Here is a 24,632-nt window from a genome sequence, read left to right on the forward strand (position 1 = left end):
CCCTAATAGTAGAATTCTTTTAAATTTCAAAAGCTTATCTGCCTGATGTTAGTATCAATATAATTACACCAACTTATTTTTGGTTAGCATTTGCCTAGTATATCTTGTCTAATTACTTTCAACCTTTTGGTATCCTCTGTTTTAGGTTTGTCTCTTATAAATCACATATATCTTTAAAATTTTTTAAAAATTAATTTCCATTATCTGGTTAATTTAAAATTTTACATCTATTGTGATTGCTTTTTTATTAGTCTTTTTAAAAAACTGGCTTTTGGTTTTGTCAATCTTTATTATTTAGCAGTAAGTACATTTGGCAAATGACTAATGGAAAAAATTGTCTTTCACAGACACAGGAAAAGGAAGTAGTTGAGATGCTAGCTGATATGAACAAAGTATTGCCTCTAACAAAAGAATAATTATGAGTTTGATATATTTAACACTGAATGATTTCTAACAAGTGAAATCAATGTAAGTTGATCTCAGCTTAAAAAGCTCAACATCACGGGCTTCCCTGGTGGTGCAGTGGTTGAGAATCCGCCTGCCAATGCAGGGGACATGGGTTCGAGCCCTGGTCTGGGAAGATCCCACATGCCGCGGAGCAACTGGGCCCGTGAGCCACAACTACTGAGCCTGCGTGTCTGGAGCCTGTGCTCCGCAACAGGAGAGGCCGCGATGGTGAGAGGCCCGCGCACCGCGATGAAGAGTGGCCCCCGCTCACCACAACTAGAGAAAGCCCTCGCACAGAAACGAAGACCCAACACAACCAAAAATAAATAAATAAATAAATAAATTTATAAAAAAAAGCTCAACATCACTAATCATCAGAGATATGCAAATCAAAACCACAATGAGATACCACCTCACACCTGTCCGAATGGCTACCAAAAAGAGCACAAATAACATGTTGGTGAGGATGTGGAGAAAAGGGAACCCTAGCACACTGTTGGTTGGAATGTAAATTGGTGCGGCCACTACAGAAAAGAGTATGGACCTCAAAAAACTAAAATCAGAACTACCATATGATCCAGCAATTCCACTCCTGGGTATATATCCAAAGAAAACAAAAACACTAATTTGAAAAGATACATGCACCCCAATGTCCATAGCAGCATTACTTACAACAGCCAAGATATGGAAGCAACCTAAATGTCCATCAACAGATGAATGGATAAAGAAGATGTGGTGTATATATACAATGGAATACTACTCAACCACAAAAAAGAATGAAATTCTGCCATTTGCAACAACATGGATGGACCTAGAGGGTATTAGGCTTAGTGAAATAAGTCAGACAGAGAAAGACAAATACTGTGTTTTATCACTTATATGTGGAATCTAAAAAATAAAGCAAACAAACAAAACAGAAACGGACTCACAGATATGGAGAATAAATTAGTGATTACCAGTGGGGAGAGGGAAGGGGGGAGGGACAAGATAGGGGTAGGGGACTGAGGTACAAACTACTATATATAAAATCAAGAAGCTACAAGGATATATTGTACAGCATGGGGAAATATAGCCCTTATTTTATAATAACTTTCAATGGAATATAATCTATAAAACTATTGAATCACCAAGTTATATACCTGAAACTAATATGGTAAATCAACTATACTTTAAAAAAAACAACAACAAATCAGAAACAGGTCAGCCTTGTACCAGCTGACAATGAAAACTGCCTCATAAACATCTGCACCTATCTACAGGAGACGGGAAATATAGTATAAACTTTAGAAACCACTCATTCAGAGTCCAGCTCATTCATTTTTTATTGTGATAAAATATGCATAACATAAAATTGCTCATTCATTCTTACACAGTGGGTAGGTGACCTGCCTAAGGTCGCTCAGAAAAGATGACCAGGCCCTAAATGGGTTAGGGCTCTACAACTGTGAAAACTAGCTGTTGGGGCGGGATGGGTGCGAGGTGGGGGAAAGTGGGAAGGAGTGATTCTGCATGTGCAGACTCACGGGATTTTCCAACAGAACCGTACTTGGAGTGTTCTGGTTAACCAGAAAAGCTTGACTATGCAGTCAGGAAGGGAAAAACAGGGCAAACATGAGGGCTTCTCACCAACTACCCCCAAAATAAATACAACTAAAGGCTCAGACAACTTTTTTTTAATCATTAAAATGTTGGAGAGGAAAGTCCAATGCTGCAGATTTGCTTTAATGGGAAGACAGTTCTTTTGCTCCTGAGGGAAGGTAAGCTTGGATCAATAGCTGGGTCATTAGGATGGCTCAGAGCCTGCAGAACATATTTTATCAACAAGGACTTAAGGGTACTTTTCATGTGCCTGGAGCACTGCTTGATGCGAAAGGAATGAAACTGATGAGGTCTCTGTGCTTAAGGATCTCACAGAATCCATGCGGAGACATAATTATGTTCAAAGACCAGAAATCAATTAGTAGCTGTATCAAGGCCTTCAGGAAAAAGAGCATCCTGGGCCAGGGTGGTGAGGTGAGGACTTGTGGCCTGGATATGTGTGGCCTATATCAAAATCATAACACCACCAACAGCATTCACTATTTGCTAACTGCCTACTGGGGGGGGGAGGCAGGCAACATACTGGGCAGTAATCACAGGTGTTTATATCCCCATTTTACAGATAAGGGCATAGACTCAGAAAGGCTGGGAAACGGTTACACCTGTAGTTGAAGGAGGAGCTAGAGATTCAAACCCAGGTGTGACACAAGAACCAAGCTTGATCAGTTCTCCTTAAAGCCCCTTCCATCACAGTAATGAAGGGCAAGGATTTTCAACTTGGATTTTTAAAACACTTTGTAGAAGTAATTATAATATATTCCAAAGAGGAAGGCAAAAAAAAAAAAATCACCCTCATTTGCCTGCCTACTTCTTCTTCAGTTCTTAGCTTGAACATCGTCTCTTCCAGGACTCCTCCCTGCTTCCCAAACTGGGCTAAGCTCCCAAAATAAGAACCACAGTCCTTCATGTGCAATTTCAAAAGCCAATATGCTCTGAAAATTTAAAGTGTTTTCATAATTTTGCAGCAAGCTCGTTTGGTGGCAAAAGGTGACCTGAACTGATGTGAAACTACTTTCAGTCTTTACTTTTCCTACTCAGTGTGAATCTTCTTATTCCAATGTGGAAAATAATAATGTGTTTGATTAAGGGTGCTGCCTAGACTTCACTGCAGTTACTAGAGAATATATATATATATTACCTTCCTAAAATCCAAACACTGCTGACTTGCAAACCACATCTGACCCCAGGAGTTTCAGACAACGGACTCTGGACCTATTCCCTACGCATAAATCTCACTGCACTACAAGTATTTATTCTTCTTTGTAGGCCCAGCACCTGACAGAGTGCCTTGCACATAACAGGTACACAATAAATATTTCCTGAATGAAGAAACAAGGCTGTGAAATTGGCTATAGGGAAAAGGGTCAGTGACTTGGGAGTGACCATGGCTCCCAACTTGAAGGCTAGGCCTCTACCCTGGAAGGCCACTTCCTTCTCTGACATGGAGGTCCTATAAATAATTGCTGTTGATTGAGGGCAAACAACATAGCTGTTGTCTTCATTAGGAATAAAAATAGTCCAGTGGTCTTACATGATGGGCCCAGATATAACTTTAGCCGGGTAATACAAAACAGGAGACATTCCGTACCTCAGACCACATGGGCAGCTTCGAAGATCCCCTCCAACTTGGGAGAAGACCTGCGTTTGGGTCTAACCCTGCTACCTGCAGTAACCTTTCTGGCCTGCAGTTTTCTCATCTGTAAAATAGCAATCAGAGTAAGCCCTAAGACCCTCACAGGTGGGTCTCTAACAAGATAATTCAAGGGCAGAATAGCAGCAGTCGCCACACAGGCCGGAGTGGGATTCACACCTCAGGAGTTTCTTCACTCCTGTCTACTGTCCTCGCAGTCCAGAGCTCACCATCCTCATTCAGTGTGCTCTGTCCAACCTACACACACCTCCTTCCATCCAAAAGACGCAGAGTCAATGCAGAAAGACGCATTTTGTACCCAGGGCACCCAGGGGGCTCCTTCTATCTTCGATCCCAAACAGTGGTCAAAGAATCCTGTGAAGTGTAGCCGCACAGCCCTTAGGTCCCCTGGCTCGTAAAGTGGACGGGGTGGGAATGGGGGTGGGGAGAAACCATCGGCCAGCAAGCACTGGATTTAAAGAGGAAACCTCTTAACTGCAAAGTCTCAGGACACGAGAGGGGACTGGGTAGGAGAATAAGGGCCTCGAGATGACAGTTCGGGGTGGTCCCTTCTTACCTGGTAACACAGGATTGTTTGCTGCACCAGCCGCGCGTATCCGTCTAAGCGGACCCCGGAATTGCTCCTGCTCCTCATCTCCGCGTTGCTCCGGGGCCTCGGCGTCCGACCTGCTGCAAGGAGGTGGGACGCCCGGGCTGCGGCCGCCGAGCGGGCCCGGTTCCCAAGCACTCACAGCCTCGGTCAGTTCTCGAGATGGAGCCCGGCGTTACAAGGTAGGGACTTTTTAAAATGACAGAACCAAACTATGATTGGCAAGCAAGCCAACTAGAGTTTCTTACTGCTGAAAGGCGCGGGGGCGGAGATAGGGGCTGGCGCTATGGCTGCCCCGCCTTGACCAGGCCCGTAGCGCTCCCGACGCTCGCGGGTCTCTGGCGGCCCCGCGGGAGAAGTGGGGAACTGAGTTCCGGGCGTGGGGCGACGACGCCCCCGCCGAGCCTTTTTTGTCTTCGGGCTGTCGTGAGGCGGCCTCGGGGCGGGCCGCGAACTCTATCCGACCCGCCTGCCGCAGCCCACTCGCAGCCCAGTCCCCGGCCGCGCCCCCGCCGCGGAACGGAACCCTCCGAGTCGCGGCCAGTGGGGGAAGGAAAACGAGGTGGCCCGCGAGAACAGCGGGGAACTTGGCTCCGGGAGGGAACGTTTGCGTCTCTGAGCCCCTTACCTCCCCGCCGGCCGCCGACCTCAGCTGGGGCTGTTGAAACAGGTCCTTCCGTCGCGGGCATCTGAACGCCCCGGACCCGCCCCCGGACCCGCCCCCGGCGCGGAGCCGAATCCGCGGAGCCGGGCCTGAGGCCCAGAACACCCCTAACACGCTCTGTCGCTGGCGGCCCCGCCCAGCCCTGAGATGAGCTTACAACCCCATCCCTGGCCCCGCCCTCTAGCCCCGCCCCTAGATCCGCCGCGGCGGGGCAGAAAGTTCGGAGTTGGGGAGATAAAGGACTGGCCCCGGGCGGGGGACAAGGCTACCTTCCCAAGCGGCCGTGGGGAGGGCGCCGGGATGGGCTGCCAACTTCACCAGAGGTGGGAGATATAGGCCCGCCCACTGCGGCTGCCTGGGCGCCCCTCCGCGGGCCATAATAGTAGCTCTGCCCGCGCCCACGAGCGGAAGTAGAGTAGTGGGGCCCAGGGGGGAAGAGGAGAGGGGGCGACTGGGGCAGAGCAGGGTCCCCCAGCTGCCCCCCGCGCCTGCGGCCTCGCCACTAGTCACCTGGGAGAAGCTCACCGGGCCTGGCCTGCAGTCCATCTCCAGACCTACAACTTGAAACTCGGCATTACAGTTTCTCGTGGCCGATCATTACCCACAGTTTTTACAATCTTCTGCCCACTATTCATTTTCCACCAAAATCTGGTCCCATATTAATTCCAGAGGACAGCTCAGCTAATATCCTTAACTCAAGCCCTTTGCTAGTCTCCATGCATTTACTGTATGCTTGACCCAGTAGGCCTCCTCCTCCTCCTTGCCTATCTGAAGCCTGTCTTTGCTTTAAGGGCCTGCTCGGCTCTTTTCTATTAGCCCTCCCCATTCTCTGAATTCCCATAACAATTTCTTTAGTAAGAACTTAGGTCTTGGAGTCAGTTCAAATTGAGTTCAAATTCCAGTTCTGCCATTTACAAGTGGTGCGAGCTTTGGGATGTTTTAGCTGTTTGGTATTCAATGTTCTCATCTGTAAAATGGGGATAATAATAGCACCTACCTCCTAGGGTGACTTTGAACAAGAGGGTGAATATAAAGCACTTAGCACCATGCCTGGCTCATAGAAAAGTACTTCATAAATCATAGCTGGTTCCATCATCATTTGACAACAATGTACTGCCTCATATTGTTTTCATGTGAGGCATGTTTTTCTAACTGGATTGTAAGTTACTCATTGAAACAGTTTTGGTATCTCCTACCGTGCCTGGTACAGTGTTGAGCGTGTAGTTGTAGCTAAATTAGTACTGAATGAATGAATGAATGAAAGAAAATAAGTCATGTTCAGCTGGGTCCCCTATGTATCATCCTTAACCAAGTTCATTTTCAAAATTCCACAACATAAATCTGTGTCACTCGACTAAAGCACCAAACCCACTATCTCACTTACTTTTTGTTTTCTTACTATTGGCTCTTACATAATGCAGCAATCCACGTGATGTGCCTCCATGCAAAATTTTCTATGGTCTAGGGGTAAATAAGACTAGACATTATCACCATTAAATCTCTTGGAATGTGAATATGTACTTTTACAGAACTCTCACATATACTGTATCTAAAAGCTGGGATTATTGCTTCCTTTCATTACTGCCTTTGTTCACAGTGAGTTCTTCTTCAAGAGTCCATTTTGCAGCCACGGGGGAAAATAACTGATGACCTTTACATATTACCTGACATTTCCATCCAGGATAGAAACATTTTCAGTCTCTTGATCTCATTCTTTGTAAATTCTGCTACACACATATACCCCTTTTGGTGTACAGCCAGCCTACATTCTTAGGCTTTGGTCTATGCTTTAATGTATATTATCATATAAGCTGTATTTTTCAATAAGCTTGAAATTCAGGGATAAAACCAAAAAGAAGGAAGGCTATTACTTTTTAGCTTTTAAATCTCCAAGCAAATTTCAGTGATTCTTTTTGGACTACAAGCTGTGCTATATAAAAATCAGACTCATATCTTAGAATTCTATGTCCCTGAGATATAAAACCTCCATATCTTGGTCGCTATATCCATGAAGCTATTCTCTGGTTATGTCCCAATAGAAACCCATCTCCGAGTCATTTCTCAAATATTTGTTAAGAATCAGATATGGAATGTGATGGGGTATGCTGTTGTTTCTGAAGCTGATTCATGATCTTTATAAAGATGAAAGCCTGAAACCAGACCCTGAGGTAGCACCATGTATAACTTCTCTGACCCCAACCAGAGGGTCTGTCCCTTGTCCTGCCATGGGGGGCTTCTGCCAAGGAAGTTCCCAGGGAGCCACATGTCAGCATCCAAGGTGGAAACCAACAAATGTTTCTCTTGGAGGGTTCAGGTCTTTGACTCTAAAGAAAAGCACTCCATCTTTGACACAGAAGAGAGGGTCCGTTCTGAATCAATTTGCTGAAAATAGCCAATTTGCCAAATTATTTCTCTGACAATTTAATTTTAGTTGACTGGAGATCATTTTGGTTTTTATCACAATATTTTAAAGAATGCTGAATGTATCTCTGCTCCAGCTTCCTGCAGCTAGTTTGAGACTGAGAGGTAAAGAGAGAAACACCAGGGAGCATAAGATTTCTTCACAGCGAGGTATATATCTATAAATACTTTATTTTATTTTTATTTATTTATTTATTTTGGACTGCATTGGGTCTTCGTCACTGCGCACAGGCTTTCTCTAGTTGTGGTGAGTGGGGGCTACTCTTCATTGCGGTGCGCGGGCTTCTCATTGTGGTGGCTTCTCTTGTTGCAGAGCACGGGCTCTAGGCGCTTGGGCTTCAGTAGTTGTGGCTCGCGGGCTCTGGAGTGTAGGCTCGGTAGCTGTGGTGCATGGGCTTAGTTGCTCCGTGGCATGTGGGATCTTCCCGGACCAGGGCTCGAACCCATGTCCCCTGCATTGGCAGGTGGATTCTCAACCACTGCGCCACCAGGGAAGTCCTATAAATATATTTAAAAGAACACATTCTGGAAGAATGTATTCAATTTTTGTCCACCCCAGCTTTTTGATGCTGTACCTAGAGACTGAGGCGAAAAGAAAAAAGGATATACTGCTAAGAATTCTTCCCGTTTGAGATGATGTTCTTATGTCCACTCAGTCTTGTCTTTCTCCTGTCCGTCCTTCAGACTCCAACCGCAGTAGCTAGGAGCTGAAGCAGAGACAAACTCAATAGTCCTTAAAATGCTCTTATGGAGACAAAGTGACAGCGCGCTAGTCCATTTGATAAATTGCTTGTTCAGGAAATTAGCTCTTTGTGGAAATGACCTTCAACAAACTAACCTACCTCCTAGGTGACCTCGTTAGACACAATCCAGTATCTCCAATGAAGACATTTCACCCTTTTTACTGAGAACAATCATGATGCTGTTCATTGAAGTTAACAGAGTTACTTTGTGGGATTAATGAATGCAGTGTTTTGGGGAAAAAACAAAACAAAACAAAACAAATTCTCGAATGTTCTGTGAAAATACTCCTTCAAATACTGGCCACTGTTGTGATACCCCTTGCCTCCTCATATTGCCACCACCTTTGTCTCCTTCAGTAGGGTCTCAGATTGTGGGACCAATTTGAAAGCCAAAGGAGGATGCTTCTCAGGAACATTCTCTCTGTCCTGCCCCTTATCTGTCTGAAGTAAAAATACAGACGAGAATTTGGCTTAAGGACTGTAGCCAGACACAAAACACAGTAGGAAAAATAAGGGGTGGGAGGCAGGACCTAAAGGTTGTCAGACATTGTGTATCCTTTTGTGTACACTTTGTTTACATAATCTGCTTTGGGAGATTTGGTTTCTGATATCTCACCCCCAAATCTAGAGTATCTCACCACCTCTCTCATCAAATTAGTACTCAACATCTTTGAGGCAACTGAGCATCGTGGAAGGAGAGATTGCTCAGAGACCTCTTGTAGAGTTGAGGCCAGCTTTCCCCATTTGTGGCTCCTATATGCTAATCAGCTCCCCAGAAACCCCAATTCCGATCCTCACCTTCTTGAAATCCTACTGTTTGATGCTGAGGAAGCAGACACTTGGAGGGGATCCAAATCTGGGGCTTGTGTGAGCCAATGGCAACGTGCGTTAAAGAGATAATCTTGAAAGAGCAAGAGGAAAATGAAAAAGAGACCTCAGAAAGCAATCTCGGGAGGCAGGACAATCCTTGCTCTGACTTCACGGTCACAGCGTGCCTGCTGTCTGCCAAAGGATGCTACTGTCGAGTTGCCTTCATCAGGGTGGTCCTACCGCTTCCAAGCTCCACCACCAGGGAAAGAGATCACAAATGTTTTCCTTTTGTGAAAGTTCTCAAACTTAAAGGACTTAACTGCGAATTTATTTTGGCAATTTTAACATTTTTGTCAATTTTAACGTATAAATACAAGACAATTAAATAAATCGGAGAAGAAATATTGCAAAGACAAATCAGCACTCACAGAAGTGTATTACATTATTACTGTGGTTAGTCTGGGATACAACATTCACTTGAAATATATGCAAGGGAACCTTAGTGAAAGACCTAACTAAAGGTTTTTGAAATGTTCCTAATAAGGACATACTTGAGGCACTGCTCAAGCAGTTGTAGGTAGGAAGCAAGATAGACTCGCTATGACTAGGAGCAATCAGGGTTTGATACATATGGAAACAATAGCATTGCAGGATAGTTCACTGTTCCCAATAGCTGCTCCCCCTTGTCACTATACACTCATCAAGACAATTCTTTTAAAAAAATAATTATAGCTCTGGCTGGGCCAGAGTGTACCAGTCATAGCAATCAACAAAGTACCATGCAGTTGCTTTTTAAAGAACAGCAATACGATTTTTTTAAATGTACATCTCTTTTAAAAAGTAATCCTACTCTACTCCCCTTTTCTGAAAGGCTCTGGGGATTTGAGAAGTGGCAGTGTGTGTATCTCTTCCACATTCACGATTTTTCTACCATATGATCTAGATTACAGTTCCTTCCCTCTCTGTGACCAAGGTATTAAGCTAAACATCTTGGTGCAGCTTCCATAATCTGATGATTAGGGAAGAGGTCAGGAGATGTGTGTCGGTATTGGATGCTATGTACGGTTGTACAGGTGGTACCCTGAACAACGGTGCACCCAAGAGGGTGAGTGGGGCTAAAATATGGCCCTCATTCTGTTTGCCAAATCATGAGCCCATGGGGCTGTGTCTGCCCAGTGGCGGCACCTTTTTCTAACTCACTCCAAGGCACTGTATGAGCTAACTGTGGCACTATCTGCTTACATTTTTCCAGTCTGGCTGGCGTCATTATTTCTTGATTTCAGTGAAGTTCCTGTATTTCACATCCCATATAATCTCCAAAAGGAGCTTTAGAGTTCACTGAATCAGCAAGGATTTTCTGAATTATCACATTAGACACAACAACACAACCGTGATTCTACAAAGAAAGAAATTTACACAGTAGAAAATAAATACCAAAAATGTAGAAGTAAGATTTTTGACATGTGGGTCACTAGAATTTAGCTTATTTACAACAAAGGCATGCACAACGAAACTCACCAACAGGCTGAAGTCAACAGTGGCTTTATATAATGTTATCAAAGATAACTTAGCATCTTTAACTGGGGCTGGAAATGAACTACTTTGATTTTTTAAAAACGAGTCTTATTCTTAGTGTGTTGTTTAAAACCAGTCTTCTTTTAAAATGAAGGATAAAAAACCAAATCACAAATGTCTAAGAACCATGGTATAATGTCTTGGTTTCCTGTTCCAATAGCAACCATTGCCCTCAATTAGCTTATGCTCCTCCAGAAGTTGCTGAGTATAAAATTAGTTGATTTTCATACAACTCACATTGTGTAAAAAGTAAGATTGGACATTTTCACACTGTCAAGCAACATGCTTTGATTTTAGGAAAAGGAATCACATTTGCTCAATAAAGTGTAAGCTTCCCCGCTTTGAAGTCCTTCTTAGAGCAATACGGTTTTTACCATTGCAGGAATCTTCTTTCTCATTAAACATGTGCTGTTTTCCAGTGAAATCATGGAGGCACACATCTCCATTCTGAAGACTGAAAGAAAAACCATTCTTCTCTGTAGAAGCATTCGCTGTATGAGGAAAAACAAAATCAGCGTCATGAAGTAGCCACAGAAAGCATTTTCAAAATAAACAAACGTCACTTTATTCTTAAGTATGCACATGTAGAGCATGTCTTTTTTAAAAAAAATAGGTCTGATACATTGTCATATTTTATTTACTTTTCATTCCTTTCCTAAGACCACTCAAAGTAGGCAAAACAAATTGGAGAATGATTCAGAAACCAGCTCTCTATGGCAGCTTTTTTTAAATGAAACGGTCAAAATATGAAGCAAAGCAATGTTTTTGATTTTAAAAGGCCCATTTCCTAACTCTGGTTGAACATATATTGCCTTCAAGTAGTAGCGTATGTGTAATGTAACTTAAGGTAATATTCTGGTCTCTCCCAAAGGTTAACAGAGATCCCTCACAAGGTTCTCGGTTCCCTAAGATTCCTATAAAGTAATACTTTGTACCAGAGAAACCCAGAGTGACAACAGTCCTGGCAAGAAAAAAAATCATCTCTCATACACTAAACCAGCCCCTCTGACTAAATCAGGATAAGACTGATTCCCAGGAGGAAACAACAGGGTCCAACCTCAGAGTCCAGGCCAGGGAGCAGGTGGGCCTCCCCAACCCCAGGCAGGCCCTGAATTTTGTGTGTGTGTGTGTGTGTGTGTGTGTGTGTGTGTGTGTGTGTTGGCGGGGGTGGGGTGGGCACAGCTGCTGAGATCCTCTAGCTCCTTGGCACCATCTTTTTGACCGTTACACCATTTGAAGACAATGTAGAAAGCTGAATAATAAGCCCAACTGTTAGTTTGTGCCATAATTATACTAATAATGATAGTGCTGAGAACTTTATAAGAATTATCTCATTTACTACCCTACGGGATGAGTGCTATTATTATCCCCATTTCACAGACGATGGAACAAAGGTGTCAGAAAGTAAGTGCTTTGCTTAAGGTTACATGGCTCAGAAGCGAAAGAGTCAACATGTGATGTCTCTTCCAAACTGTGAGCTTGGGGCCCTGTGTACTGAGTGAGATGGCTGCTAGCAGCCAGGCGTCCAAGGCATAACTGAAATATGTAGTATTCACCCACACTAGGTGATGGATGTGGCTACCTCAGCTCCATCTCTGCGCACAGAGACGGGCAAGTGACTGTCTGAGGCTGCTGTTCGGATTTAGGCATTTTGGTTTGAGGACATTCTTGTGCAGGAACAATTTGTCCTGGTATAATAAACAAACCGTTAAACTTCCAGCTTCTTTTTCTGTCATCCATCCCAGATCCTGATGTGCAGACTGAGGAGTCAGGGATGTCTATCTGATGTCCAGGTTATGTGGTATTAAACACGTGGCCATTTTGGTGGCCTAAAATGTACCCCACCCTCACTGTCAGCCATGGAAAATAGCTGTGCGAAATCAGCCACGTCAAACGGTTGTACAAAATGTGCTGCCTCCATTCAATCTGATTCTCCGAAGGATGGCAACATATTGGTAGGCTAGGCAAGTGAGGCTTCATCTCTGAGTTCCTTCTAGAATATGGAAAAATCTGGTTTTAAGAGCCCCAAACACTTCTATCCAAACCAGTAGGCTTGACTGATATGTTGTGATTCTTAGGGATCTTTTCTTTCTATCTATCTATCTATCTATCTATCTATCTATCTATTTATTTATTTATTTATTTATGGCTGTGTTGGGTCCTCGCTTCTGTGCGAGGGCTTTCCCTAGTTGCGGCAAGTGGGGGCCACTGTTCATCGCGGCGCGCGGGCCTCTGATTATCGCGGCCTCTCTTGTCACGGAGCACAGGCTCCAGACGCGCAGGCTCGGCAATTGTGGCTCACGGGCCCAGTCGCTCTGAGGCACGCGGGATCTTCCCAGACCAGGGCCCGAACCCGTGTCCCCTGCATTGGCAGGCAGATTCCCAACCACTGCGCCACCAGGGAAGCCCTCTTAGGGATCTTGATGACTCAGCTCACAGCTCTGATTTCTCTACTTTGAACTCGGTTTCTCCCACTAACTTAGGAATCAGCATTGCCTGCCACTGCCTCTACTGTGTTTACCTGCACTGAGTCACTCCCGCTATAGCTACTTGGCAAAGAGCCCAGCTCTCCCTCTGGTATCTACAATAAAGAGCTAAGGCCCCATGGCAACTGTTTCTCATCTGATATGGCAATGGTTCTCAACAACCGGGGGGTGGGGGTGTTTTATTCCCCAGGGAACATTTCACAATACTGGAAGATATTTTTAGTTGTCACAGCTGTGGGGGGTGAGCGGCTGGGTGCTACTGGTACCTGGTGGGTGGAGACCAGGGGTGCTGCTAGACACTCTCAAATGCACAGAACAGGCCCCACAACAGAGAGATATCTAGCCCCAAATGTTAACTGTGCCGAGGTTGAGAAACCTTGATTTAGAGGCCTCCTCTTGTATTTTATTTTATTTATTTAAAAAAAGTTTTTTAAATTAATTAGTTTATTTTTGGCTGCATTGGGTCTTCGTTGCTGCGTGTGGGCTTTCTCTATTGCAGCGAGCGGGGGCTACACTTTGTTGTGGTGTGCGGGCTTCTCATTGCGGTGGCTTCTCTTGTTGTGGAGCACGGGCTCTAGGCGCACGGGCTTCAGTAGTTGTGGCACGCGGGCTCAGTAGTTGTGGCTCGCGGGCTCTAGAGCACAGGCTCAGTAGTTGTGGCGCACGGGCTTAGTTGCTCTGCGGCATGTGGGATCCTCCCGGACCAGGGCTCGAACCCGTGTCCCCGGCATTGGCAGGTGGATTCTTAACCACTGCGCCACCAGGGAAGCCCCTCCTCTTGTATCTTAAAAGTCTATACAAACCAGTAGGACCTCCCATCTTTGGGAGGCTAGAAAATTATCTGGTAAGTATATGAACCTTCTCACAAATTTATCTGAATTTGTCATGCAAATAACTAATATTCTAAAATGATAAGTAAAGGCAAATTCTCCAGGAAAGGAGAAAGCATACCAGCAGAATTTAAGTTTTTATAAAAATGCAAAAGACATATTAAGAAGCCAAAGAAGAGAGAAACAGATAAGTTTTTATGAGTAATGAGCTGCCCAGTCTTATGAAAGAAAGAAAACGTAATGGAAGTTCTAGCTAGAAATGTCAGAATTAGTGAGTAAAGGAGGCACAGCAGCAATGATCTGTACGTATACTGGAGACATATATAGTCACCAATACAGGTCACAATTCATCTTTCAGTATTTGATATATTCATGGGGATTTGGGCACTGTCACAAGGCAGCCACACTGCGGAAAAGAATGAACAAACATGACAAGCAAAAAATAGGAAGGTTTAAAAGTGTTGAAGATGTGTATAATTATAGATATACTAAAAAATTGATATAGTCTTACTGACTATTTTAGGTACTGCTTGCACAGAAATAGCATAGGACTGAAGTCTTTGGGCAATACTTAAGTCAGGATTTGCCACATTAAAACTTTTAGGTCATCATCAATTCCCATCGTGAAAAATTAAATCTTTAAAAAAAACAACCCGTAAATCTTAAAAAAAAAACTGCTCTAAAACAAATGAACTTGGATTAATAAACTTTCTCTTTTATAAGGGAACCACATTTTGATCCACTAGTCATACATGTAATTATACACTTTGCTTAGCAAAAATGCCATTAAAGGACAAAAGTGCTTTAATACAACAAACACTAGCTTGAGAAATACTATATTGAGACATACGTACCGTTTCCGCTCGTGAGTCCTGAGCAATCATTATTCACTAGCAGCGTGGTGGACTGGGTAGAATTACTGTTTGACTGTAAGGAATTTGAAGAGCTCGAGACTCCTTGGTTTACAGTCTGCTTCTTTAAACCATTAGTAGCAGTTTTACTCCAGTCTACAGTAGGGTAAGCATTACAGAAAAACAGGGCAGAATGTTGAAACTCAGATGCAGGAGACAGGTCACAGCCTAACTCGTTCTAAGCAACTGATCTCTCGCTTCCAGATCTTACAGAGAATCCCACATTTCACAGGTTGGTGTGATAAAATGTATTTTCATTTAAGACTGTATACATTCGTCCTTTAAATGACTGCCTGGTTAAAAGTAACCTATGTTCTCTGAGAACTAAAGGCTAAGCTAATTTGATTGTGTCTATAAATATCCACTGAATTAGGTAATATTTCAGAGCCAAGGACTGTCTTCACAAGAACACAAATCGACCTGCTGTGATGACTAATGGCTCTTCAATCCAGGCAAATGATGGAACTCTAGGTACTACCATTTTCCAATCTTGTGCAACCAGATCTTTGCAATACTGCAAAGTCTGTATTCATGGGTAATTTTTATGCAAAAGGAATTTAGATTTTCAAAGAGTACTTCGTTTTTCTTATTTTCTTAAAAATGAGCTATTTGCTCTATAACCCAGCAGGGCATAGCTGAAAACAACTTCAAAATAACCAAATGTATGCTAAGGCTTATATATAAAGTCTGGCCCAATAACAAATAAATGAAGTCACTGACAACCAGGACCTGTGGAAAAAAGGTTGAGTCAAGACTTAAAAAGTTAGGAAGGTAAATATTAAAAATTTCTTTGGACAAATGGAAAGCATGCACTCAAAAGGAAATGAATTCTAAAAATTTCACTGTTGCTTCGTTCAAGAAGCAGCCAGGCCACTAATTCTATTGCTCACTAAGTTCCCAGATGTGAATAATTGGTTTTTAATTCACTAGGTTTTTTTTCCTAATGTTCACAATGGATATTTTGTGTTGAGCAGGCTCCATTCATTGATTTCCGGATCCGATATTCCTTTGGCATTAATTGCTTTGGATCTTAACTTATACAATCTTTTCCTCAAGCTTTAAGAGGAGAAAAAGTAAGGTAAATCCTTACCAGAATTTTCAGCCAGTCGTAACTTTCCACAACACAGATACCGCCTCCACTGCTTTCTGACATTCTCTTTTGCTACACAGTAAAAGATGAATATGAAAAATCCTGTGGGGAGGGGGGAAAAAACATAACACAATGAATTCCAAACTAAGACTTGAATGTCATGAGCTTACTCTGCACAAAAGATAAAATCTTTGGCAGCAGGCTTCCCTGGTGGCGCAGTGGTTGAGAATCTGCCTGCCAGTGCAGGGGACACGGGTTCGAGCCCTGGTCTGGGAAGAGCCCACATGCCGCGGAGCAACTAGGCCCGTGAGCCACAATTACTGAGCCTGCGCTCCGCAACAAGAGAGGCCGCGATAGTGAGAGACCCGCGCACCGCGATGAAGAGTGGCCCCCGCTCGCCGCAACTAGAGAAAGCCCTCGCACAGAAACGAAGACCCAACACAGCCAAAAATAAATAAATAAATAAATAATAATTAAAAAATAAAAAGCTACAGAGGCATACAGTATTTAAAAAAAAAAAAAAATTCTTTGGCAGCCATAGGCAAAATGAAATTTTGCAGATTGAAAATAAAGCCCAAAGTCCTGGGAAAGTTTGCTATCGAAAGGCACCCTGGGAGGACTCTCTTTGTAAGATTAAAAAAATACTTATAAAAAGAATATCACTTCATATGTCCAAAATTAAACTCATTGTCTCACCTCTCACCTCCTGTCATTGGCCTTCCCTATCTTTGGAAATACGAGCCATCTACCCAGGATGCCAGCTCAGACCTAGGCTCTGCCAACTAAAGCATGTTGCTGGCCATCCAGCTCTACAAGGATTGAGTCATGAGCCACTGCAATCACTGACCTTCAACACACCCTGAAAGGAGTTCAGGATGGAGATCAGGCATGAGGTGCTCTGTGCTCTGGGAAAACTGGTAGAACAGACCTTCGGATAGTTAGGTATTTTCAGGAGAAAATTTTATGAACCCAGTTTCTTGCATCTTCCCACACTTAGGAAAGCACCAAAAGCGTTAGCTAAGATATCTGTGCCTTGTGACAAGCAGTAACCTTCTGCCGAGATGTGTGCTTGACTGTACGTACCCCTTCTCCAAACTCACACATGTGCTGACCTCCCACCTCACCTCTTCAGAGCAGTTCTTCAGAGCTTTCTGAGCGGCTGTCTCCCGGACTATAGTCCCCCAAAGAAAACTGAAACTCACAGCTCTCACACTGTGCTTTTTTTTTTTTTTTTTAATATTTATTTATTTGGCTGTACCAGGGCTTAGTTGCGGCATGTGGGATCTAGTTCCCTGACCAGGGATTGAACCCAGGCCCCCTGCATCGGGAGTGCTGAGTCTTAACCACTGGGCTACCAGGGAAGTCCCTGTGCTATTTTAATTTCAGTCCACAGCTCCTACCTCCCCGTCCCTCCATATGCGTAATCGATTTCCAAGTTCTGTCAAATGCCGTCTCCTCCTTTGTCTCACATCCCTCGCTCCTCCTCTCCAGTCCACAGCCACATCCCTTCCCTGGGCCTTCCCCTCTTCCTCCGAAGCCTGGGGCACTGCAGCCATAGCCTTGTCTACCTTCCAGCCTCCCTGTGACAGGCTCAAGGAAATTCTCCAGTGGTGTCCTGGCCACAAAGAGAGCAACACTACAGACCTGAAGAGGCCCTCAGGCTCTGCCTCCACCCCCCCACTGCATGCAGGTGCAGGGCTCCCCACACAGTCCCCTCACTACCACTCCCCAAGGCTTTGAACGCAAACAAATATTAGCAGAATGAATGGGCGAATTGAGTTCTCCTTCTCCCCAGCCCCCAATCTATCTACTTTAAAACCTTCATGTTAAAATATCAGGTTTGCTTCTAGTAAGGTACACGTGCCCAGCCTAAAGACTGATATCTCGAGTACTGCACACCTTTGTCCACCTGCCACCCTGGGCAGCTACACTTGGTTGCATCAGGGGAGAGATCAAAACGGGGATACCCAAGGCCCAAATCAGAACCTGTACACATCTCTCCTTTTATCAACCCCAAAGCCCTGTGAATTAGGCTTTAGTTCCCTTTTATAAATGAAACAATACATTCTTTCTGTCCACTCATATTCTAATGAGAAGTCATTCTAGGGAAATGAAAAAGAGGCAGGTTCAGTTTCCACAGTAAATATGTGAGGGTAGGTACCTTGCTTTCATGTTTACGATTAGTGTGATTTGGGCATATATGTTTTCTCTTTAAAATAAGTGTCTCTTACTTTTAGCATGCCATTGTTGGCAAATAAAACTTTTCTAAGTAGTCCAACACCTGGATATACCAGTTCAGGAACTGTACATTGTAGGTAAAAATGAACAACTGTATGTAACCAGCAAGCACATTAACTGGCTTCCTCGAAATAAAATAAGAACCGGTAGCCAAATTAGGCATTTGAATTCAATCTCAGGTTAATGAACTATATTGCCTGAAAGAACTACAGGAGAATGCTATGGGAGCTAAAAGCCACCAGGAAAAGATGAAAACGAGTGGATGAGAATGCAATTAAAAGGCATCCCCACAGAGGATTTGGAATAAAAGGAAACCAAGGGACACGAATGATTGTTATTGTAACGTAAACTTATTAGCCTGCTCTGCTTTTAATGCCAAAGTGCGTCCATGAACAATTAATCACAGCTGGGACTTCCCTGGTGGCACAGTGGTTAAGAATCTGCCTGCCAATGCAGGGGACATGGGTTCGATCCCTGGTCTGGGAAGATCCCACATGCTGTGGAGCAACTAAGCCTGTGCGCCACAACTACTGAGCCTGCGCTCTAGAGCCCACGAGACACAACTACTGAGCCCACGTGCCACAACTACTGAGCCTGCACTCTAGAGCCCGTGCTCAACAAGAGAAGCCACTGCAATGAGAAGCCCGGGCACAGCAACAAAGAGTAGCCCCCGCTCGCCGCAACTAGAGAAAGCCCGCACGCAGCAACGAAGACACAACGCAACCAAAAAAAATAATAATAATAATTGAAAAATAATTAATCACAGCTGACAACTCTTTTATAATGCTGATCTAAAAGAATGAGAAATTTGCTTTCCTAAAGAATACAATGAGACCAAAGGAAAAAAAAAAAGAATACAATGGAAGAGGGTTCCCAAATGACTGCGGCTGGGCTTCATTAACAAAGGGGAGGTTCCGAGGTCAAGGGTCACACACAGAGCCTGCCCTTCCCGCTGCATGTCAGGGCAGAGCAACTGTGCGGGATTAAGCACTGGGCCAGGCTGCTACCATTGACTTCACATTTATCATTGTCTTCAAATCAAACACAGACCTAGGAGGTCAGAGTGGTGAGACCTCACGGGGACATTTATGGGTATGTGCACTTTTCTGTATGCATGTTCTACTTCAATAAAAAAGTTAAAGGAAAAAAAGGTAAGGAACCAGGTGAAGGAAGAGTGATTGACTCTCCCAGAAACAGTTCCTGGTAGGTTCCCCTTGATATGTTTATTCCCTCCCAGGAGGTAGTGATGGATAAGGAGGAAAAAAGGAGCACTTCTTGAATTTAGTGAATTTAGCCTTTCTTCCAAGGCTCTCAGAGCACCCTTTCTCAAAGTTAAATCTGTTTTTCAATGATTATATCTTAAGCTACTAAGTAAGCCACTTTGCAGATACTCTAACTTTTAGTAGCAATATTTTTCAGTTGGACTGGGTCATTCAGTGTGTATTTAGTGCTGTAGAGCTTACCTTGTAAGGTGTTAAAGATGGCAAAGAGATACATGAAGGTGACATTAACTGGTCCCCAGGCAAAGAAGGCAAAGCCCCAAGTAATTCCTAGTAAAAACGTAAGGCCAGCGACGCTCCTGAGATCTTGAATACTGGTTTTTCGCTGGGCTCCCAGTTGCTTCTTCTTTTTAATTCGACAAAGTTGAACCAGGACCACAATGAACATGCTGACGTTCAGCAAAAATATCACACAGAAATATCCCACAACCGTAATATAGAATACAGCATTGCTGTTGATCCAGCAACTGGAATTGGGGCGAAAAACCAGGGAAAACATATTATGTTTTTTTTGCTGAAATATGGTTCAAAATGATAACAATGAATCTATATTGTTTTACTGAAACATTTTCCTACAATTACAAGAGAAAAAAAAAGATAAAACCTCTGATCTCCACAGCCATTTATAGCTCTAGGAGAAAAACTCCAAGAGGGTTTATTTTAGGACACTTGGTGATTGAAAGTATTTAAAAAATATTCTCTGAAAACATTAAAAGATTTTATCCCCCTTAGATCCTAGTAACTCTATTCCATGAGTCTTTACTAATATAGTGTAGCTGGTATTTTATTTTTATCAGAGGCTTATAAAAGTATTTTCGAAATACTTTCTCCTAATTCATTTTTTTAATACTTACATAGTAGCATGGCTTTTCTAACTAGCTGATCTCATTACATATATAACTGCAAAGTCTGCTGTAAATGTTACTGGATTTTATTAGGATGCGAGCCAGTTGATATGCTGATTAGAGCCTCCATTTTCTTGGAGAATTCTGCTTTCCAGTTCACTTAACATTCCGTGGGGGGCTTTGTACTCACAAGTCATCAGGTGACCCGTTGGGGAATTTCCCATAGGATCCAAGTCCATAGTTATCTGGAGATATAATCAGGACAATGGTCACAACCACAGCTGGTACCCCTGGAAGATGGGAAACATCGGTCACACACAGTTCTAATAACCAAAGGTGGTGAGAAGAAAGAATAGAGATCACGTTCTATTTTCTTCTGAAATAGCAGAGACTGGTGAGCTGTGGCTGGCCATCTCCCAGCCTCTCTTACAGCTAGGTGTATGTGGCCACTTGACTAGGTCTTGGCCAATGGAACATGGACAGAAGTGATTTGCTCCACCTCTTGGCCTAGCCCATAAAAACCTCCAGTGAGATTCTCTACTCTTTTCTCCCAAATTCAGAGCGACCTTGGAAGCCCTGTCTTGAGACAGAGTCTCCAGCAGCTTGGCTCCTGAAAAATCACAAGACCAGAGACCCCTCCACTTCTGCTAATTGGACTGCACATGAGTGAGAAATTATCTGCTCCTGACATTTCAGGGTTTGTCTGCTATGGTAGCTAGTGTTAGCCTTAACTTAGACCCATCTGGAATGTAATTTTAAGGGTCAGGTGGCAGGCCAAGTGAAGGACTCCAAAATATATACCAAAGAATCAACCTGTTAGGGTTACCAGCAACTTCTGGAAAATCTTTCATTATGAACCCCAAAGTCCTCAACTGATTTATGTGGAACCCGTTGATGGACTGAGATGCCTGACCTGATTGATTTGGGGGTGTTGATTGCCACTACACCGGCTCTCTCACTGGCTCTCCCAGGGCACTTGGGCTAAGAGGAAGCATAATGAAAAGGCTCCTCCCCGCTTAAAGTGACCGTGGGCTGGGAAGGAGTCCGTCTCACCCCTCTACCCCATCACTCCCCACCCCACGCTGACACTTCACACTCTGTGCACACAGACCAGCCTGGCATACAATCTCAAGGCTCTGGTAGATGAAAAACAATTCCTTCTCACAGCCAGGTTGAGCTACCTGGTACCATCTAACATAATATTTCATTTAATTCTTTTGTATTTGTACCTTACGGAGACACTGACATATGGTGACTTCCTAAGTGAGACACCTTCCTAAAAATAAAATACTGGGGGTGTGGAGCTTTTCCTTGACAAGGGAATCTGACCGTTCAGGATTGTACAAAGAAGACGGAATCCGTGTCCAAGATCAGAGGCAGTGACTACTTTTTCTGGGAATAAGTGACTTTCTAGAAAGGTGTTGTTCTATTACTCTTCACAAAGATATAATAACAAGCAGGATGACAAGGGAGGTAAAGGGTCTGCAATCCTATTGCATAGGGAATATCTGAAGGAATATTTACATATATTTTTAAATATGTTTTGATGTGGACCATTTTTAAAGTCTTTATTGAATTTGTCACAATATCACTTCTGTTTTTTGTTTTTTGGGTTTTTTTGGCCCGAGGCATGTGGGATCTTAGCTCCCCAACCAGGGATTGAACCTGCACCCCCTGCATTGGAAGGCGAAGTCTTAGCCACTGGACCGCCAGGGAAGTCCTTGAAGGAATATTTAGCCTGAAGAAGAAGAGGGAGCCTGGGAGGGATGGCGGCTATAATACAGTGGAAGGGATATGCATAAGAAATTAGAAAGCCAGCCTCGGCTGTTCTCGAGCTGTGGAAATTAGGGTAAATCACATCATCACTTTGAGCCAGGTTCTTCACATGGTATTAGCAATAACTGCCTTGCTAACTTCACTGACTTGTCTCCTATGGGGTTACTTGTGTGAAAATACATTGAGAAATAGGGCATTATACATATATATTCCATGTAGATTATCTAAAGGACTCTTTGGCAGAAGAGGTGTCAGCTTTTTTTTTTTTTCCTGAGAGAGCAAAACCAAGACCGCTGGGTGAGTGCCACCAGAGAGCCAAGTGAACTTAATGGAAAAACAGACCTGCAGAGCTTTAGAAGATGGTCATTGGCTGCCTTGTAAGGTATTAAAAACAAGACAACAGGCCCAAAATGGATTCGCTTATGCTAGCCACAGGTCACCAAACTGAGACTTAACTCCATTACAGAGTTAAGTCTTCGGCTCTCCCAGAAATGGAATCTTAAACCAGTCAATCCGAAATCACCTTATCAGCACTAGGTAGGTAACCTGCCTGATAGACCCCTGCCACCCCTGAAGGAAAGTAACCTTGCAATAACCAACCCGCTTTATTGCCCAGAATGACTTCCTTGTTCCCGCTCCCTTCTGACTATAAAAAGTCTTTCACTGAGTACAGCTCCTCAGAGCTCCTTTCTATCTGCTAGATGGGATGCTGCGTGATTCATGAATTGCGAATAAAGCCAGTAAGATCTTTCAAATGTACTCAGTTGAATTTTGTTTTTTAATGAAGGTAATGAGCTCCCCAACAATAGAAAAATTCAAGCAGAGGTTAAATTATCTTTAGTCAAGGGTAAGTCAAGTCCAGGAGGCTCCTACATTTGGTGGGGAGTTGAATGAAGAAACCTTCAACGTCTTGGGGGCGTCTAAGACTTTGTGATCCACCACTGACAGGTGGCATGATCTGAAATACCGGGCCGGTGTGGTGATGAAGTTACACTAGGTTTTATCTGTGCACACTGCCGCGCACATGTGTGAATCTGGGAGGTACAGAGCAGAGTGAGGCTGGCTGGGAGCTTGGGGACTGACAGTCTGGCCTCATTATCACCAAGCTAATATTTTCAATTGATTGAGCACCTTCTATGTGCCAGCCCCAGTTCTAGTTACTGGAGATAAAGAGGATTCATAGCCCTAACCTCAGAGTGTTGTGGTCATAACCAATCCAGGGTAAATATACAGGTGTTCTAGAAAGAGACTTGACGAGGTTGCTCTCTGGGCAGTGAAACATGAAAAGGAGGATAAAGCTGTTTTAGAAACCTGCCAAGTATGACCTGCTTCATCAATGTCTCTGATTAAAAATCAAAACACTGGAGAAAAAGCAGAGATAACCCAGGCACTGTGTGAGCAAAAATTATACATACCCCAACCAACAATGCAGAATTTAAGGATGTATTTGCGGATGTAAGTATTAAACACTTTGACAAGGGCCAGGTACATATGGAACGCTTCCAGGCCCATCCAAGTGAATGAGACCAAGAGAAAATAATGCAGAAATATAGCCACTGAAATGCAGAGGCCTCTTATGTCGTACAAAGCAATCCACGAGTCCAAGAGAAACACCAGGTTCAGCAGGAGCAGAGCCGCACACAGCTGGATGAGGATTTTGGAAGGGTAATCCCTCCGGATCTTTCTAAAAGGAAAGCACAAAACAAGAATTAGCATCACAATCTGCCAACGTTTATGTGAACATATCTGTGTTCTAAGCAATTTATTTTTATTTTTTGGTAAATGTCTATATGTATAAATTTCCTCTCTTTGAGCATGGGTGTGTATGTGTGTGGGGGGGGGGGCATTAAAGCCAACGATAACAACAAAGGAAAAATCGAAACCGAATCATCTGTGATAACCATATGGAAAATTCATGTTTATATTTCTGTGGAACCTTTTAATACATGCCGACTATTGACCCATCCTTTCAAATAGTTTGTAGTGGAATCTTCTGAGCACCCACCTCCATTTCTCCCAAACTACTTCTAGAAGCATTGTGCTGCTTCTCATACAATAGGCTCCTCTATTCAGATCTTCAAAAAGCCAGATTCTCCTGTTATCTTATGTTAGTAGTTAAAATGAGATCATGGAAAGAAGAGTTCAAACTATAGCTAAATGAAACAGCCATAGGAAAATACAGCTAACTGATGACATGTACATGTTTATGTGTGTGAAATTACATCTGGTGAGATCATTCTGAGTAATGGTTGGCCTTATAGTAATTTAGTCTCATTAATCATATTTCCAAAGGTCCACTAGAAGATCTGTAGTCACAGCTGGGCCCTAAGTTCGGCACTAAAAGTAAATTTGTGCATTTCCTGATCAGTGTCCAAAATCTAAATCCCAGAACTTACATATTATTTCATTTAGTTAATGCAATAAAAGTGCCTATATTTCTTTTCCGACAAAATTTATTGGAATCCCCCCCAGAAGTGACCAAAGGGACCTTTCTGATAAGCCAAGGAGATGCTGTCATTTGGAATGTCATTCTTGCTTTGACCTACAAAGCCACACTCATTGAGTATCTGTATTTTTCAGTGACACTTGATACCCTTTATTCTTCTTCATCCCCACACCCGTTAATGCATTTAATCTTTTGTGTTTGCTCAGTATTATTTAGAAACTTAACATATTA

The 24,632-nt window shown here is 43.4% G+C and overlaps 2 protein-coding genes across 10 annotated transcripts in view; both read right to left on the minus strand.

Annotated features, from left to right (window-relative positions):
* The window catches only part of PHKA2 (phosphorylase kinase regulatory subunit alpha 2), an 85,611-nt gene extending 80,555 nt beyond the window's left edge, over positions 1-5,056 (minus strand). For 3 of the 6 annotated variants that reach the window (XM_059911800.1, XM_059911797.1, XM_059911798.1), the window contains exon 1: positions 4,254-5,056. In XM_059911800.1, the coding sequence (XP_059767783.1) occupies positions 4,254-4,331 (78 nt within the window). In that variant the 5' untranslated portion in view covers positions 4,332-5,056. The remainder of the gene's footprint in view (positions 1-4,253) is intronic. The other 3 variants (XM_059911799.1, XM_059911794.1, XM_059911795.1) reach the window with 2 other exon arrangements.
* A 4,238-nt stretch (positions 5,057-9,294) lies between these two features.
* ADGRG2 (adhesion G protein-coupled receptor G2) overlaps positions 9,295-24,632 on the minus strand; it is a 143,856-nt gene continuing 128,518 nt past the window's right edge. For all 4 annotated transcript variants that reach the window (XM_059910529.1, XM_059910531.1, XM_059910530.1 and 1 more), the window contains 6 exons: positions 23,371-23,639; positions 20,370-20,469; positions 19,518-19,801; positions 15,817-15,918; positions 14,670-14,822; positions 9,295-10,990 (listed from right to left, as the gene is read on the minus strand). In XM_059910529.1, coding sequence (XP_059766512.1) covers positions 10,806-10,990; positions 14,670-14,822; positions 15,817-15,918; positions 19,518-19,801; positions 20,370-20,469; positions 23,371-23,639 — 1,093 coding nt within the window. In that variant the 3' untranslated portion in view covers positions 9,295-10,805. The remainder of the gene's footprint in view (positions 10,991-14,669; positions 14,823-15,816; positions 15,919-19,517; positions 19,802-20,369; positions 20,470-23,370; positions 23,640-24,632) is intronic.

Source organism: Balaenoptera ricei, chromosome X (assembly GCF_028023285.1).
Source record: "Balaenoptera ricei isolate mBalRic1 chromosome X, mBalRic1.hap2, whole genome shotgun sequence".
In the NCBI taxonomy this organism is placed as follows: Eukaryota; Metazoa; Chordata; class Mammalia; order Artiodactyla; family Balaenopteridae; genus Balaenoptera; species Balaenoptera ricei.